General features: G+C 40.1%; 1 protein-coding gene across 1 annotated transcript in view; it reads right to left on the reverse strand.

The window, feature by feature from the left end:
* Positions 1 to 17,276, reverse strand: part of gli3 (GLI family zinc finger 3) — a 365,376-nt gene that overhangs the window by 89,637 nt on the left and 258,463 nt on the right. Inside the window, exons 5-6 of the mRNA XM_052022712.1 lie at positions 9,819 to 10,024; positions 5,518 to 5,658 (exon numbers count right to left, since the gene is read on the reverse strand). Coding sequence (XP_051878672.1) covers positions 5,518 to 5,658; positions 9,819 to 10,024 — 347 coding nt within the window. The remainder of the gene's footprint in view (positions 1 to 5,517; positions 5,659 to 9,818; positions 10,025 to 17,276) is intronic.

The following is a 17,276-nucleotide window of genomic DNA, read 5'->3' on the forward strand; positions in this document are numbered from 1 at the left end:
TTGGGGCCAAACACAGGCAGAAAGCGGGCTAGCTCACTGGGTAGCACAGTCGGCATGGATGAGTTGGGCCGAATGGCCTGTTTCCGTGCTGTATGACTCCACGTGACATTAGCCCTCTCACACCATATCAGACAAGTCATGAACATGGTTTTGCCAGTGTCAAAGCAGAAGAATGATGGAAAACAGAATACAGCCTGGTGTGGAGGATGGGGAACCACATTTCGATTCCCACCTCAGAGAATTGAGTGTGTAGCCCAGACCAGCTTCTCAGTGCTGAGAATGGGATAAGAGAAAGCACAAAGATCAAATGATGTAAAGCCTTTCATGACTTCAGGATGTCCGAAAGCACTTTGTAGCCAACTGGATGGGCTTACAAGAACATAGAAGTAAGAATAGAATATTGAGCCTCTTGAATCTGTGTGCCATCCAATGAGATCATGTCTAATCTGTGATTTAGCTCCACTGCTTACCTTTTCCCAATAATATCTTTGGTTAACACAAAATTTTAATCTCATATTTAAACTGAATAACTGACTGAGCATCAAGACAGAAGAGCAATCAAAGTTGCCACCACTCTGCATGTGAAGCAGTTACTCCACTACTCCTAAAATCTGACTCTGATTTTAATACCTAATATTTAAGTCCTAGACTTCTCAATCAGCAGAAATAATTTCTATTTACTGGCTGTGTTAGTTTCTCTTAATATCTTGGAACTTTCCAAATTCATAGAAATGTAGAAAATTGGAGCAGGAGTGACAATTTAACCCGACAGACCTGCTCTACCATTCTAAATGTTTATGGATCCACTTTTGTACTCTGCTCTTGTCTTCTCTCCATATCCCTTGATCGCTCTGTCATTAAGAAATATGTGACTTAAGTATATTTAACTACTTTACCTCCACTGTCTTCTGTGGTGCAGAATTCCACAGATTCACCATTCTCTTAGTGAAAAAACTTCTCTTGATCCAAACAAAACTCTCCACACTCCTAGACTGTGACCCCTGGCTCTTGACTCCCCAACCATCGGGAACATCCTTCCTGCAATCTAGTCTGCTGAAACCTATTAGAATTTTAACGATTTCTACAAGATCTCCTCTCATTCGTCTAAAGTCCAGTGAATAAAGGCCTAACTGAACAATCACTTCAGGTACCTTCCCTCATAATCTATCCTCGTAACTTAACTCCTGAGAACCGGTAAACCTACATGGCACATCGTCCAAGGCAATACATCCTTCCAAAGGTACAGTGCACAGAACTGTTTTCAATACTTCTGGAGGTAGAACTTCATCCTTGGTGGCTTGAATTAAATAAACAATACCCATGGTGATTGCTGTGCTTTTCTAAAATTCTGTTCCATTGACTTCAAATCATTTATGTCATTTGCAACTACAAGTGAATGATTACAGGCCAATTTCTGAAGGTCACCGTCACATGCAGTGAATTTGAGTACCTGCCCACTATCTTTATTCCTTGTCACATGCAGCTCAACCATCTTCCTATCCAAGTCAATAATGCCTTCAATATCATAAGCTTCAACTTTAACTGCTAGTTTCTTATGAAGAGTTTTATCAATACTCTCTGAGAATATATGTGAATAATATTTATAGACATTCCAGTAGTTACCTCTTCAAAGTTTGTTCAGGCATGACATATCCTTTACAAATTCATTTTGGTTCTTTCGGATCAACTGAAAACTTCTACGCTCTTGTAATTGGGCTCTTATAATTTCACAACAATAGTCGTTAAGCTAACTGGTCTATGATTATCTGGTTTCTCTCTCTCACCTTTCTTAAATACCAGAATAGTATGCAATATTCTAATTTAAAGGAATAATTATTTTCTAAATAACATAGTTATTTATGTTATTAAACTGGAAAGAGTGCAGAAAAGATTTACAAGAATGCTGCCAGGACTTGAAGGACTGAGTTATAGAGAGAGGTTGGACAGGTTAGGACTTTATTCCTTACAGCATAGGAAACTGAGAGGTGATCCTATAGAGGTGTATAAAACCATGAGGGGCATAGATAGGGTGAATGTACAGCCTTTTTCCAAGAGTTGGGATATCAAGAACTAGAGGGCATATATTTAAGGGGAGAAGGGAGAGGTTTAAGAAGAACCTGAGGGGCAACTATTTTTTTTACACAAAGGGTGGTATCAATGTGGAATCAACTGCCAGAGGAAGTGGTTGAGGCAGGTCAAATAACAACCTTTAAAAGACAGTTGGACAGGTACATGGATTGGAAAGGTTTAGAAGGTTATGGGCCAAACACTGGCAAATGGGACCAGCTTGGATGGGCATCTTGGTCGGCATGGACCAGTTGGGCCAAAGGGCCTGTTTCCGTGCTGTATGACACTATGCTGGTCGAGACAGATCCTGCAGCAATATTTTAAGAGGAGGAGGAGATTTCTCTTACAATTATTCTGCCACTAAAACCTAAAAGGTTGCTTATGTAACTGTCACATTAATGACATTTCAAACAGCGTTTCATTCACTCACTTGTGCTTTGGGGACATCCTGAAATGCTAATTATTTTTATGACGCATATTTTTGAATTTCACCTTTCAGCTTTAGGGTGGATGGAGAAACACTGCAATAACCCTCCCTCTAGTGGGGAATGGGTGAGGCAAACTTATGGGAAATTAAGAAAGAAAGCCATTTTCTTTGCACTAGTTTGGATTGATTTCACATATCCATCAATCAATCTCTCCTTCCCTTTTGGTCCTAAGCCTCTCTTTCACTCTGAGAAGGCCAAGCTTCCTACTCCTCCCTAGTTCACAAAAACATGCCATTACTGACTTAGGAGATATCTTAAAGGGAGTAGTACATTCTTGATATTTAATAATGGTGGTAAAGATTTTACATCTGGCTTGATATCACATGGTTTACATACAGCAGTCACTTCCAAGTGTGATGCATGAATAGAGCAAGAAATGAATCTTATACTTAAGCACTAACAGGGCTTTGTTCACAATCCAGAATAATTCACTTAAATGGCTTTCAATGTTTAAGTTGGTAACTGAATATCACCTTCATAAAGAAATACAGCAAAATTGCAGAAACCAAAGTATAACAAAACCAGAAACGTACAAAGAAAAACTAATCAAAAAACTCCTTCCAGCTACTAACAAAAGATTGAGATAAATAATTTCTAAAAATCTGTGACGTGTACAGCAAGTTATTTTACCGTTTTAAATGATTTTGTTTAAATTACTGGATATTGTTCTTAAACAGTAACAAAAGAAGCGTCATACTGTGGTGAATGATCGGGCAATGCAGATTGAAACTTGACAGCAACTAGTGAGTAGACACTTAAAATGCTTTGCGCAAAGAAAGAGGATAAATTCATTCTTATTTAGATTAAGAGTACCGACTAACCAGGCTCTCCTCAGCTGGAGAGACTAAGGGAGCTAGGGTTTTACTCTTTGGAGAGAAGGAGGATGAGAGGAGACATGATAGAGGTACACAAAATATTAAGAGGAATAGATAGAGTGGACAGCCAGCACCTCTTTCCCAGGGCACCAATGCTCAATACAAGAGGGCATGGGTTTAAAGTAATGGGTGGGAAGTTCAAGGGAGATATCAGAGGAAGGTTTTTTACCCAGAGAATGGTTGAGGCGTGGAATGCACTGCCTGGGGCGGTGGTGAAGGCAGGTACATTGGTCAAATTCAAGAGATTGCTAGATAAGCATATGGAGGAATTTAAAATAGAGGGATATGTGGGAGGAAGGGGTTAGATAGTCTTAGGCAAGGTTTAAAGGTCAGCACAACATTGTGGGCCGAAGGGCCTGTATTGTGCTGTGCTGTTCTATGATTCTATGAAGGTTACATATCTTTTTATCTTTACATAACTTATTTACATTAGATCAGTATGCATAGTTGCATTGTACTTCAAAACAATTTAAATAATTTGGTGCAACACACACAAAGTGCTGGAGGAACTCAGCAGGTCAGGCAGCATCCATGGAGGGAAATAAACAGTCGACACTTCGGGCCATCTGCAGAATCCCTTGTGTCTTAAATAATTTGGTGGCATCCTATACATGAATGGTAATCAAACTAGTTGTTCCCTTCACTCAAAAAAATGATTTTATAATGTTTCTATATTGAAAAGTAAAACAGATTTTTCATTACATGGAAACTGGTTGTTGTTTCCATGTCATCCTGCTTAAAACTGTTCCTCTTTCTGGAAAAATGCCTTTATTGAGTTACAGGCATATCACTGGGATTACTGATCCTGAAATGAACCGAGGGATACAACGTGGAAACAGGCCCTTCAGGTCACCGAATCTACACCAACCATCAATCACACATTTACACTGATCCCATTTTATTTTCCAAACATTTCCATCAACTCCCCCCATATTCTACCACTCACCTACACACTGGGGGCAATTTACAGTTGCCAATCAACCTACCATCCTGCATGTCTTTAGGAGGTGGCGGGAAATCAGAGCACCCAGAGGAGAACTGCGTAATCGCAGGGAGACTGTGTAAATTCCCCAGCACCTGTCAGGATTGAACCCATGCATATTGCTGAGGCTGTGGGGCAGCAGGTCCACCAGATGCATCACTCTGCTGCCCTTTAGTGAGCTTTGTTATGGATTCAACAGTAGAATATGCTGACAGTTTTCAGAGTAGAATCAGGAATTGTTCAGATTCTTATGGCTGTTTTACCCAAAGCTGAAAGCACATCTCCTGGTTCCCTCGTTCCTCTCCTGGACCCAATTCTCAGCCGAAGTTTCTGCAATTGCATTCCTGAAGTTGGCCCATGGGAGTTGTACTAGTGCATTTCCACAGTATATCTATAATAAAGTTTCTTACCTAAAGACAAGACTGCCATTGAGAAAAAAATCTACTTGGAGATCTACCTTCATGATGATAAAACCTTATACCTTATCAAGTTCAAGTTTATTGTCAATTTGCTGCACGCTACAAAATTACATTGCTATGCCATTTACCTGTACAGTTAGAAATATAAACAATGGAATGTTCATAGCCGCTTTCTTTCAATACCATTCCTTCTGATCTTTCCCTCCAGTGTTAACTCCATGGAAGATGGAAGCTAGGTCCTGAGGTTTACTTTTATACAGAGCTTCTTAGAAAGTATGGCACAAGTAGGAATATTTCTGCAATTCCTTGGCCTTTTTTATCAGGATAGAAGAGTAAAGGGTCTGAATCTCCAGCCTCATTGCTCTGCTGAGGCTGAAGATTCAGCTTCTGTCACAATGCAGAAAGGAGGCTTTGATGCGCCACTCTGTGGTGTGTGACAATAATAAAGTCCTCTCCAGCTTAAACCTGGCAATCCCTCATTGGTCATAATCTTTATTCACCCATTTGATAATACTCAAAATCAAAGTGAGATCAGAACAAATAAATACCAATTCCAATAAAAGAGTCCAAATTTATCTCTTAGTGTTGCTTCATGATTAAAATCTTGCCAGATTCAGTTTCACAGCCTTTAAATGAAACATCCGCTTGATGAATTTTCAACCATGTTTTCTTTAGTTGTTACCTACCCTCCATTGCATGGAGGTATTCCATGTGCAGAGCACCAGCTGTGCCAGCTGGAGGAAGGATGTCACTGTATGGGCTACGGTGACCAGTCAACAGAGCCATCTGGTGGTAATATTCTGCTGGGTTGACTCCAGCATGCGGTACTGAAAAAGCAAACAGATTGGAGACTGTTATCCGAGTCGTTCAAATTAAATCCCAATAACTAGTCTCAAATTTTATTTTAGACAATATTTCAAATTACTTATCATATACAACAACTGATTAGGGTATCTACCAAGTGTTCGTTGCCACTGGCCAAGTCTCTATAGTTTCAGGACATTCTACACGATGATAAATTAAATGGGAACAATTCCCTATATGCCAATTGTAAATACTTTCTCTCGAAGGATTTGTTATTTCATTGCAAAGAACAGAGTGACAAATTCCACCCCCAAAATACATAAAGAAATGAGTCAGCTGCATTCCTCCGACATGTTAACATTCACAAAACTCTACATCCCTTCCAACAATTAATGATAATACCCAGTAACCGTGATTTCACCTCCATCTGGATGTGCTTTACTATCAAAGATTTAAAATGCAAAGTGATGGATGACAACATTTCTCAGCAAATTCAATTGATTTGTATAATTTGATGATATTTTGCAATACACTTCAGTTCCATGAAGAAGATGCCAGGATTTCTTTTAGGGGTTATTTTAATTTGTAATGCCAACTACATGAGCATAAATCGAGAGGTTCATATAGTCACATGAACCTGGAAGCTGTGTCATAACTTGTGCAATGTTTGATTTCAACCAGATGTTCCTATCTAATACTTTTATCTTTGTTCTAGCTCTGGGGTAGATGACTTCTGCAGGGCTCTTCATATTTTTATGGTTCCAGTTCTGGACTCCTGCAGTCAGCAGTTACAATGATGCAAGTAGCTCAGTGTTAACATGGCAAAAGGCAAGAATTATTTTATTAGTATGTTACCATAACATTCATTCTTATGTTTGAATTTTCCTTCCACCTGCACAGGATCTGAAAATAGAAGCACTGCATGCATGCAGAAAACCTGTTATAATTCACCACTATACCCAAAATTTTTCTACTGTTTATACATTGATGATAAACACAACTACTACTTGCATTTGTATAGCATGTCCTAACATGAAAAATAAATAACAAGACAAAAATAAAAGACATAGGGAATGGTACAACAGATGTTTCTTAAGGAGGGTACAAGAAAGAGGGACATGGAGGTGGTTGGTTTTAGCAATGGAAGTCCACACTGTATGGCAGGCAGAGTCATTTAACAGTGGAGTGAAATTAGTTGGGATGGGTGGGGAGCCATAATGGGCCAGACTGAGCATAGTGGGGTTATAGGGCTGGAAGGGATATGGAGGGACAATGCCATGTGAGGATTTGAATCAGGGAATGCAAGGCATTGGGGACAGATCTGAGCTCACAAAGAAAATGGGTGAGTGACCATATTTGGTGAGAGCTAGGAAGCCAGCATTAAAGCTTTGAGTGACGTAAAGTCTACAAAGTGTGTAGGATGGGAAATCAGTCCATAAACTCTGGAATTATTGAGCCTTGAGAAGGTAAAGACATGGATGAAGGCTTTCACAGAGGTGGGCTGTGACAGATGTGGAGATGGATGATATTGTGGAAGTGAAAGCTAATTGTCTTTGTACTGCAGAGGATATAGGGGTTGAAGTTCAATGCAAGGTTGTACAGGGTGCTGAGTTTGCAAACAGCCTGATTTAGCCTGAGACAGTGACCAGGGAAAGGCTTCATCAATGGCAAGGAAACAGAACTCACAGCAGATATCAAAGACAATGGCTTCAGTCCATCCAAACTTAAACTGAAGAAAACTGCAGTTCATCCGGGACTACAAGTTGGATAACTGGCCTAACAACATACAGAGAGTAAGGAATTTGAGGTAAGAGGTGAAGAGGTAGATCGACTATTGTTAACATTGGATGGCACAGTCATGCAGCTCGTAGAGCTGCTGTCTCACAGCTCCAGTGAAGTGGCTTCAATCTTAACCTCTGGTTCTGCCTCTGTGCAATTTGCGTATTCTCCCCATGACCACGTGCGCTTCCCCTAGGTGCTCCAGTTCTCTCCCACATGATGAAGACATGCAGGTTAGTATGAGTAAATTGCCCGTAGTGCGTAGTTGAGTGTGGTGCTGATGGTAAAATCTGGGGACACTTGATGGCAATGTGGGGAGAATAAAATGGGATTAATGTGGATGGATGCTGATGGTCCATGCAGACTCAATGGCCTGGTTCTGTACTGTTTAATTCTATGACAATCACAATTACTCTCTGCATGATATCGTCAAACTATAACATTTTTAAGAAAGAGTAACAGACTGAGGATAGATCATCGATAAATCTGAGAGGTAATGAAGTAAGGCTGGTAAGAGAGGCCATCGGCTACAGCTGGATGGGTTGAGTCATCACAAATTAAGGGAATCCCAGTAAACTGGGTTTGGGATGACGGGATTTTGCAGGAATCTGATTTGGTCAACCTGCCAAAGGTTGCATCAAGTTAGGGAGCGATATCGCACTGCAATCAGTTACGGAGGATCCAACGTGACATTAACTTGGACTGCGTCAATGCTATTCAGCAGCAGAAATCTGATTGGAGAGATTCAAAGTTTCAGGAAAAAAATGGGATAGATGCATGAGGCAAAACATATTCAATAAGTTCAAATTGCAGATGGGCAGCACTTGGCTCGGGCATAGAGTTGACATTTGATAGACTTCTGAAGGAGGACAAATGATGATACTTTTAAAAGGAAGACAAACTGGAGCTGAAGAGCAAAGATATTCACAAGGTCAACCAGCATGGGGTGCAGGGTGGGAAGTGGTAATGACATTAAGGGTTGAGGAACCTGGAATGAATGTGAGGGGAGGTGGGAGAGACAAAATGAAAAGGATGCTTGCTCAGTGCACCGAGGATGAAGCTACAAAAGATGTGTAGAAGCGACAAATGTTCATCTCATTGGAAACAAAAGTTCTGCGTTTCTTAATAACTAAAATTTTTTGTTGTGCGGGTTGTTTTCAATGATAGAAGCTAGTATTACAATTAGAGATACCCCTGTTAACTCAGCTGATTTTATATGGGGAGCAAATCTAGTTTAGCCCACTCTGCTCTTATTTGAATTTCATCTCCATGGTATTTTAAGGTACCTTCTCCCCAGTGATTTTTTTGGATGATATTAGATGGCAATGGTAGGTCCCAGAGCAGAAATCATGCATGAATCATGCATTTTAAAAAAAACTTCCTCTCCAAGTTACTCTAGTTTGTCTGAACAATATTCCCATACAGACACATGTATTAATGAACCATGTCATTACTCACTCCAAGGAACTAACTGGGAATGATGAGATTCAATCCCTGTACTACCCCTTCCTCCTACAGTGAAGTGCTGAGGATTCAGGGAGTTACCGTGATTTCAATGCTGCACAAATCAGAAGCAAGAGTACGTCAACTCTGTTACATGATAGTGGGCACCAATGCTATAGGACTCAAGTGTCCTATGTATTCTTAATTGAAACCAACTTCATTGAAATGATTTGTACAGCTGGTGTAATGTGGTGAGATCTTACAAATGAAGTGGCAAACCTGTAGCCTGCCTGCCCTTGAAACTTAGACAACACATAACTAGTTGTGCTCATATTTCTTACTGGTTGGTTTGCCCTCTTTGAATTCTGAAGGTTTGCAAAATTTGTGTAAGTCATGTTCCCTCATGAGTGATGAATCTTAAATATAACACAAAATTATGTTCCGACTGTCTTTTTGAGAACTGTGGAAAATATTAGGAACGAGCTCTTAAATTTACCAAGTTAAATTTTCAAAAATCAAAGTCCAATTATGTTTCTTCTACCGCTGTCTTTCAGGCATCGTTTCTAGGAACTTAAGTCCCCCAGCAATGTTACTGAGAAACCACAAGGCTCCTAGAGTGAAACATTTAGACTCTACACAGCACTGAGAAAAGTAAGCTACTGCAGCAACAGTTAAAGATTATATGTCTTCATTCCAAATAAATTTCACTTAAGCAAAAAACCATAATCCATTGAACGTGCTTAATATACATTAAATCAGCCCAGCAACAATACACAGCTGATTACATAAAGCCACCATAAATTTACATATATATTAAAATGTTGCACCAACGATGCTTTAATTAAAAAAATAAATTGTAAAATCTTCACAATGGTTTCATTAAATCATCAAACATATACACATATTATACATCAGTGTTTCTGAACCGTTCTAAGGCAGCAAAACTTTACATGGTGCTCACCATCAGTGGGGCTGAGTCCCCTGGCTGCAGAGATCATTGACAGAGAGGGGCTGCTGTGCAGAGACCTAATGTAGTCCACGTAGGGGTTAATGTATGGATGCGGTGGGTTAAACACAGGCTCTGAAGTGCCAACGGGAGTTCTGTGTGGGGAAATTCTGATGAGCGAGATGTCAGAAAATGCTGGGCTACCTGAGAGGGAGGGAGGCCTGAAAGGGAAAAGAAAATCAGAGGGTTGCTGGAGAGGAATATCATTTTAAGAACTTTAGATTCATTTCACTTCACCAAAAAAAGCTGGGTTCCACAACCTGGACATACTCAATATGATACGAAACACTACAGTATTGTAGATCAAGATTTCTCTGGTCAAAAACAGACTGAAATATTAAATGATGTGATTCAATAGACATTACAAAATTGACTTTCTGCACAGTTTTTCAAAAAAAAATCTCAATGATTGCAACTTGAGTTATGCTAGGGTAGCACTAAGCAGGCGTCTGACACAGTTCTGTCATCAGATTCTCATAGTGAAACACTCGTTTAAAGCTGAGTGATTACAATAAGTGTGCTGAGATATCAGTAAGGCTCTCACTCTGTCCTCTCTCAGGGACAGCTTCTGGCTCCAGTAACATGGTTCTCTGAAAAAGAAAGTCATTAGAGGCCATCATAAACTAGCTGCAGAGTTGACCCCACCTAATGCCTTTTGTCCCCTGTTTTTCCAATTAATTTACTGTGTAAGAAAAAGCCACTGGGAGCAGCTGTCAAAGCAGTGGGGGGAGCACATTCCTTTGATGCAATAAGAATGCAGCAGCAGATTTTGCAGAGCATGATCATCAGTGTTTGCTGTTGGCACCAATCACCATGACAGACTGTAATCTGATGTGAGAAACCAATTCCATTTAGTTATCAGTTACAAGGGGTTTGAAATATCTGAATTTGACAAAGATCAAAGTTAATCTCCAGGGGAACTAAAACTCACTAAAACAAATTCAGAGGGTCAGGATGTAGGGAATACCAAGCCACTGTTGTTCTTTACTTCTCCACATTACACGCGGCAATATTTCAATTACTTATATATTTTTCCCTTTCTCATACAGAAAGAGTTAACAGTCATTACAATGTGCAATCCTGGCAAAATGGCTGATGACGATGCAAAAAAAATTAGACATTACAAAATGCTTCAAAAAATATATTTGAGGAGCAAATCGGTAAACACAAACTAAACACCAGTCTCTTTTCAAACAATTCATGATGCCAATATACATAACGTGCACTATACAGAGTACAAACTTGATATAATCTGATTCTGACACTGACTCACATGACTTGAAGTGCAGTAATGAAAGCAGTTTCAGAGTTAAATGGTTCATTTCTGACGATGCTGGCCTCTTGTACTGCTTCAGAACAGCTTTCAGGCTAACTGCATTTGAAATTGATTAGCCGCATTGGCTAAGGGGAACCTAGACTCTGATTGCTTCCATTGTAACTGGTCTTCCACAAGTTTTACTTAAAATATTCAGCGGCGTTTGCTTCCTTTCTCACTCTAGTAAATCAAATCTTTACAAAAGGAATTGACAAAGACATATTCTGTGATATTTTACAACTGTCACAAAACTAAACAAGCCACAACAGATCACGCAGAGGTGCAGTGAATCTTAACATTATAAAGAAAAACTGCTTTAGTGTCTACTTGAATTTGGTCCCACTGTCATAGTCCAAGCAATGATGTGAAGCAAGTATAGAGTGTGTGAGAAGCTAGGTTTCATACAGGATTAAATTTGGTATTCACAATGTAGTCTCAACACTAAACTCAACAATTTCAGACAATCAACTTTTCCAGTATTGAGTTTCATATTTCTAGCACTGAATTCTTTCCCCTCTCCTCTTCTGCTGTTTCAGGTTTGATTAATTTCTTCCCAATTACACCTTCACCTTTTCTATTCTCTTTCAGCTGGTGACATCTTGCACCATCCAATCTCTCCTGGGCTTCACATTTTCACAGACCTTCCCTTTTGTTTTATCTGTCCCAACGGTTCCATTTCTGACTACCCATAGTCTTGATGAAAGGTCATCAGCCTGAAACATTAACCCTGTTTCTCACTCCAATGGATGCTGTCTAACCTGCTGAACATTTCCAGCATTTTGTGCTTTTATTTATGGTGAAATAGGGCAATATATCCTTTGGATTTATTCATTTTTCAGGATCTGGGTGTCACTGGCAACATCAACATTTACTGTCTATCCCCAACTGCCTAAATTTTGGAAGTTAGTAATGAGCTCAATTCTTGAACAGCTGCAGTACTCCTATGGCACTGTTGGGTAGAGAGTTTCAGGATTTAGATCAATGAAGGAGTGCAACATATTGAAGTAGCCAATTAGAATTAACATTGGCTCAGCAGGAGAAGCCAGAGAGTGGTAGTAGATGGTTGTCTCTCTGACTGGAGGCCTCTGACTAGTGGTGTGCCGCAGGGATCAGTGCTGGGCCCGTTGTTGTTTATCATCTATGTTAATGATTTAGATGTTAATGTGGTAAACTGGATCAGCAAATTTGCGGATAACACCAAGATTGCGGGTGTAGTGGACAGCGAGGAAGGCTATCAAGGCTTGCAGCGTGAATTTGACCAGCTGAGAAAATGGGCTGAAAAATGGCAGATGGAATTTAATGCAGACAAGTGTGAGGTGATGCACTTTGAGAGGACAAACCAGGGTAAGATTTACACAGTGAATGGTAGGGCTCTGAGGTGTGCGGTAGAACAAAGGGACCTGGGAATACAGATCCATAGTTCCTTGAATGTGGCGTCACAGGTAGATAGGGTCGTAAAGAGAGCTTTTGGCACATTGGACTTCATAAATCAGGGCACTGAGTACAGGAGCTGGGATGTTATGTTGAAGTTGTACAAGATGTTGGTGAGGCCGAATTTAGAGTATTGTGTGCAGTTCTGGTCACCCACCTACAGGAAAGATATCAATAAGGTTGAAAGAGTGCAGAGAAAATTCACGGTAGTGTAGTGGTTAGCGTAATGCTATTACGGAGCCAGTAACCCAGGTTCAATTCTGGCTGCTGTCTGTAAGGAGTTTGTACATTCCCCCCGTGTCTGCATGGGTTTCCTCTGGGTGCTCCGGTTTCCTCCCACATTCCAAAGACGTATGGATTAGGAGTTGTGGGCATGCTATGTTGGCGCCAGAGGAGACACTTGCGGGCTGCCCCCAGCACATTCCCAAGTAATGCAAAAAGACATATTTCACTGTGTGTTTCGATGTACATGTGACTAATAAATAAATATCTTAATATCTTAATACAAGGATGTTGCCGAGACTTGAGGATCTGAGTTATAGGGAAAGGTTGAATAGGTTAGGACTCTGAAAGCAATTCCTGAGTTTCACTACCCTCTGACAATAAATTTCCCTGTAACTCAGTTTTCAATGGCCAGTCGCTTATCTTGTAACAATGTCCCCTTGTTTGTGGCTCTACCACTGGTGAAAACATCTCAATATCTACCCTGTCAGGCCCCAGCCTCTGACTTGCTTTGGGGTAGTCACTGAATTTATGTCATTAGTCCAGTTGAGATTTTGGTAAACAGTGACCCCGTGGATGTTCACATTGGTGGGTAGATGATTAGATTCTTTCTCGTTGGAAGACCATCATTGGCTGGCATTTTGGTGACACAATGTTAATTGCCACTTGTTAGCCATGCCTAAATGATGCTTGGGTCTTGCTGCAGGCAGGCATGGACCGCTGAGGAGTTGTGAATGCGAAGATTGTGCACTCATCAGCGAACGTCCCCAACCCTAACCTTACAATGGAAGGAAGCTCATTTATATGCTGTGATACCTGAGATATGTAATTGCTGTGAGAGCCGTATAACAATTTTTATTCTGTTCACAGCTTAAGGATGACCAGTGCGTAGTTCAAGATCTTGCTAAGGCTCCCTTCATTGGTACTGGCTGCCTCCTCATATTATGAATGGCCCCTGAAACCAAGTTCAGTCTGGATTTAAATCCAGCTCCTGAGACAAGTCAATGCCACAGAAAATGCACCCATGATGTGCACACTTTCAGTGAACATGTACAAAAGATTCATCCAAAATTGAGTCTGGGGAATGAACAGATACTCCTGCAGGTAAAGTCGGCATGGGGTTTCTTATTTAAGCTCCTGATGCCAAAACCATACATAAAGTTAGATAATGCTTAAAATAAACCTCAAATGAAATAAAACACGATAAGGTACTATTTTGTGGGGTTACATTGAACATAACAGCACAGTACAGGCCCTTTGGCCCATGATGTTGTGCTGACATTTTATCCTGCTCTAGGATCTATCTAACCCTTCCCTCCCACATAGCCATCCATTTTTCTATCATTCTGTGGCTATCTAAGAGTCTCTTGAATGTCCCTAATATATCTGCCAAATTCATCACATCAAATTATCATACCATAGTCAGATTTGTACCTCCCTGTACTTCATTGTATAATGCATTTTAAACTGGTTTTTATAGACACAACCCAAACTTTGAAATTCCAAATTCAAAACTGTACAGAGGGTGTTTTACAGAGCTTAAATCAGAAGAACATGATCACTTCACACGTCCATCCTTGTTTTTTTGATATGACAATGACAATGCAGAGAGGTACTCAGGAAGTAAATCACACCAGTGATGCCTTACCAGGAGACACAAGTTTATCTTACCAAATCTATCTATAGTGCTGCTGTAGCATGGTAACCTGGTACTGCCTTAAAATACATCAGCACTAAATTTGTGAAGACTAGTCCTGAACAACCACCACAGAAAAGTAGAGGGAAATTCCAGTGAGTCTGTGGTCTTGCATTACCTAAGTGACAATATATCCCGTACAGGAGACAATCTAGCTCACAAAGTCCTTGGCACACTTAAAATCTACTTCACCTCAATTGCCTTTCTTTACAATTTTCCAGATATTGTCATTTCCAATTCTTGGATGGAACTGTTGTCCATTTATGACTTTCTCTTGGGTTGGAAGACTAGAACTGCAGCCAGACTGGGACAAGCAATATTTGGAAAGAACCTTTTCATATTGTTTCCAAAAACACAAATAAAACTCAAGTGCTAAGGAGTTTTTGGTCATGAGCATGTGCAGCGCAAATCTACCTAAAAGCCTTGTGACGACTGGTGCTGTTATCACAGATTCGTAGAATACCTTAGCAAAGAAGCAAACTACAATAACTTATGTTAGGCACCAGTGATTCTGCAGATGCTAAAATCTGGAGCAACACACACAAAAATGTTGGAGGAACTCAGCATGTCAGGCAGCATCTATGAAAGGGAATAAACAGTTGACGTTTCAGGCTGAGACCCTTCATCAGGACTGGAAAGGAAGAGGGCAGAAGCCAGAATAAGAAGGTGGGGGGAGGGGGAGGAGCACACGCAGGCAGGGGATAGGTGAGTCCAGGTGAGAGGGGAAGGTAGGAGGGTGGGGGAGAGGGGAGATGTAAGAAGCTGAGAGGTGATAGGTAGAAGAGGCAAAGGGCTGAAGAAGAAGGAATCCAGTAGGAGAGGCCAGTGGACCATTGAATAAAGGGAAGGAGGTGGGGAATAGATGAGCAGGTCATGAGGGAGGGGGAGGGGGAAAGAGGAGGGGGCCTTATGTTAGGAAGCATGAGAAGAAGCAATATGAATTAAGTGATGCTAATTTGAAAGGAGTACAGAACAGTGAAACCTGAGCAAATACTACACAAATCTTTGAAGGTAGTTTGATGTTGAGAACATTGCTCCATGAAGCACACAGGATTTTTGGATTATTAATGAGGTGATTTGGTTAAATAAAGCAAGGAATTTCTGATAAAACTATTTAACACTGGTGAGACTACAGATACCACCATATTCATTTTGGGGCATCCTGCTTTAAGAAAGATAACAGGGTCTTAGAAACAGTGCAAAACATACTTACTGGAATGGTCTCTTGTGTTGAGGGACGAGAGCTGTATAGTGATAACAGATAATCTGAGATAATGAGAAGGTTTATGATGAAAGGGAACTGATGTGAACATGTTGGTTCTGCTTCTCCCCCCACAGATGCTGCCATATCTGCCAAGGAATTCCAGCATTTTCTTTCTTTATATCTGGGATTGTTCTCTTTGGAGCCCGGTAAGAATTGTTAAAAATAATAAACTCCTTTGATTGAGTAAATAAAGACAACCAATGGCTGAAAGGTCAACCACCTAATCCAATATACAAGGAAACGAAACTGAGGAAATACTGGAAAACCTGTCAACTACTGAATCAAACAAAGTTAAAATGGTTACATGCAAAGAATTTGTAATAATGAGTCTAAAACAAAGCTAGAACTTTTGGAGTTCAGGCATTACTTGCATGTGCACATTGTAGAAAATTAGGTGACACACAAACCAGGAGGCCCTGTTTATATGGGGCTGGGAAAATGATTGGTTTCTAGTGTTGCAGAGCTTCTTATAGTATTCTCTTCATTTGAAGAATCTCTGCCATGCCTTCTTTCCTGCTGCTTGATTCTATTTTTATGCTTTCTAATTTTCATTTACCTTTGTTTTCTTATGTCTCATTTTGAAAATTTTTGGTGTGCATGGGTTCCCCATCCCGGACTCCAAAAAGAATAAATATTTCATATGGCAATTGGTAAATTAGCTGATGATATGAAATGAACATCTTTAAATTGTCATTTAAACAGTAATATTTGAGAACATACAACTAAAAGTCTAATTTCCTTGAATTCCTGGATCATATTACACAATCATCCTTTGCAGTAAGGAAGATTCTGCCATTATGAGACAAGAATCATGGAATATAAATACAAAATATTCAGAACTGTCAGGATAGAAGCAACTGTGTTTTAACGAAACTGCATTGGTGATTTATTCTGATGATTGTTTTAACTAGTTCTGTTAAAGTAAGAATTCTCGTGTCTATATATGTCAAAACAAATACTTTGACAATGGACCATAGCTTCTCCTCGTGAGTCATTTTTATGAAAACAGCTCAGTCAGATCCATCATTCGCCTTGGTGTACTGATGTGTTTTGGGATTCTATTAATTGATTTACAATCATCCCACTCCACTGACGAACGTTGGAGCCATCCAGGTGGCAATGCAGTAACAATTGGTTGGCTAATTTTACATTGCTTCTATTTAGTTTATGATAACTGTTTCAAAATACATGGGTACAATATATTAGTCACTTATCACTGACAAAGAGTAAGGGACTGGCAGTGTGGAGTGCTGAGAGAGATGAAGCCAAATCTACTAGCACAATTACAGCCAAACCAACAAGAAAAGATGGCTCATGGAGGCAAATTTATTGAAAAGCCAAGACTCAACTAAATATTTTGGAATTATCTACATCCATAATTCTCAGAATTATTGCCATTTCCACTCACTGCTTTGCAGTTTCAGTCCTCTAATTTATGAACAGGACTTATTTTTGCATTAACCTCACAGTTTACCACAGGTCTGC

This window comes from Pristis pectinata, chromosome 9, assembly GCF_009764475.1.
Source record: "Pristis pectinata isolate sPriPec2 chromosome 9, sPriPec2.1.pri, whole genome shotgun sequence".
NCBI classification, from domain to species: domain Eukaryota; kingdom Metazoa; phylum Chordata; class Chondrichthyes; order Rhinopristiformes; family Pristidae; genus Pristis; species Pristis pectinata.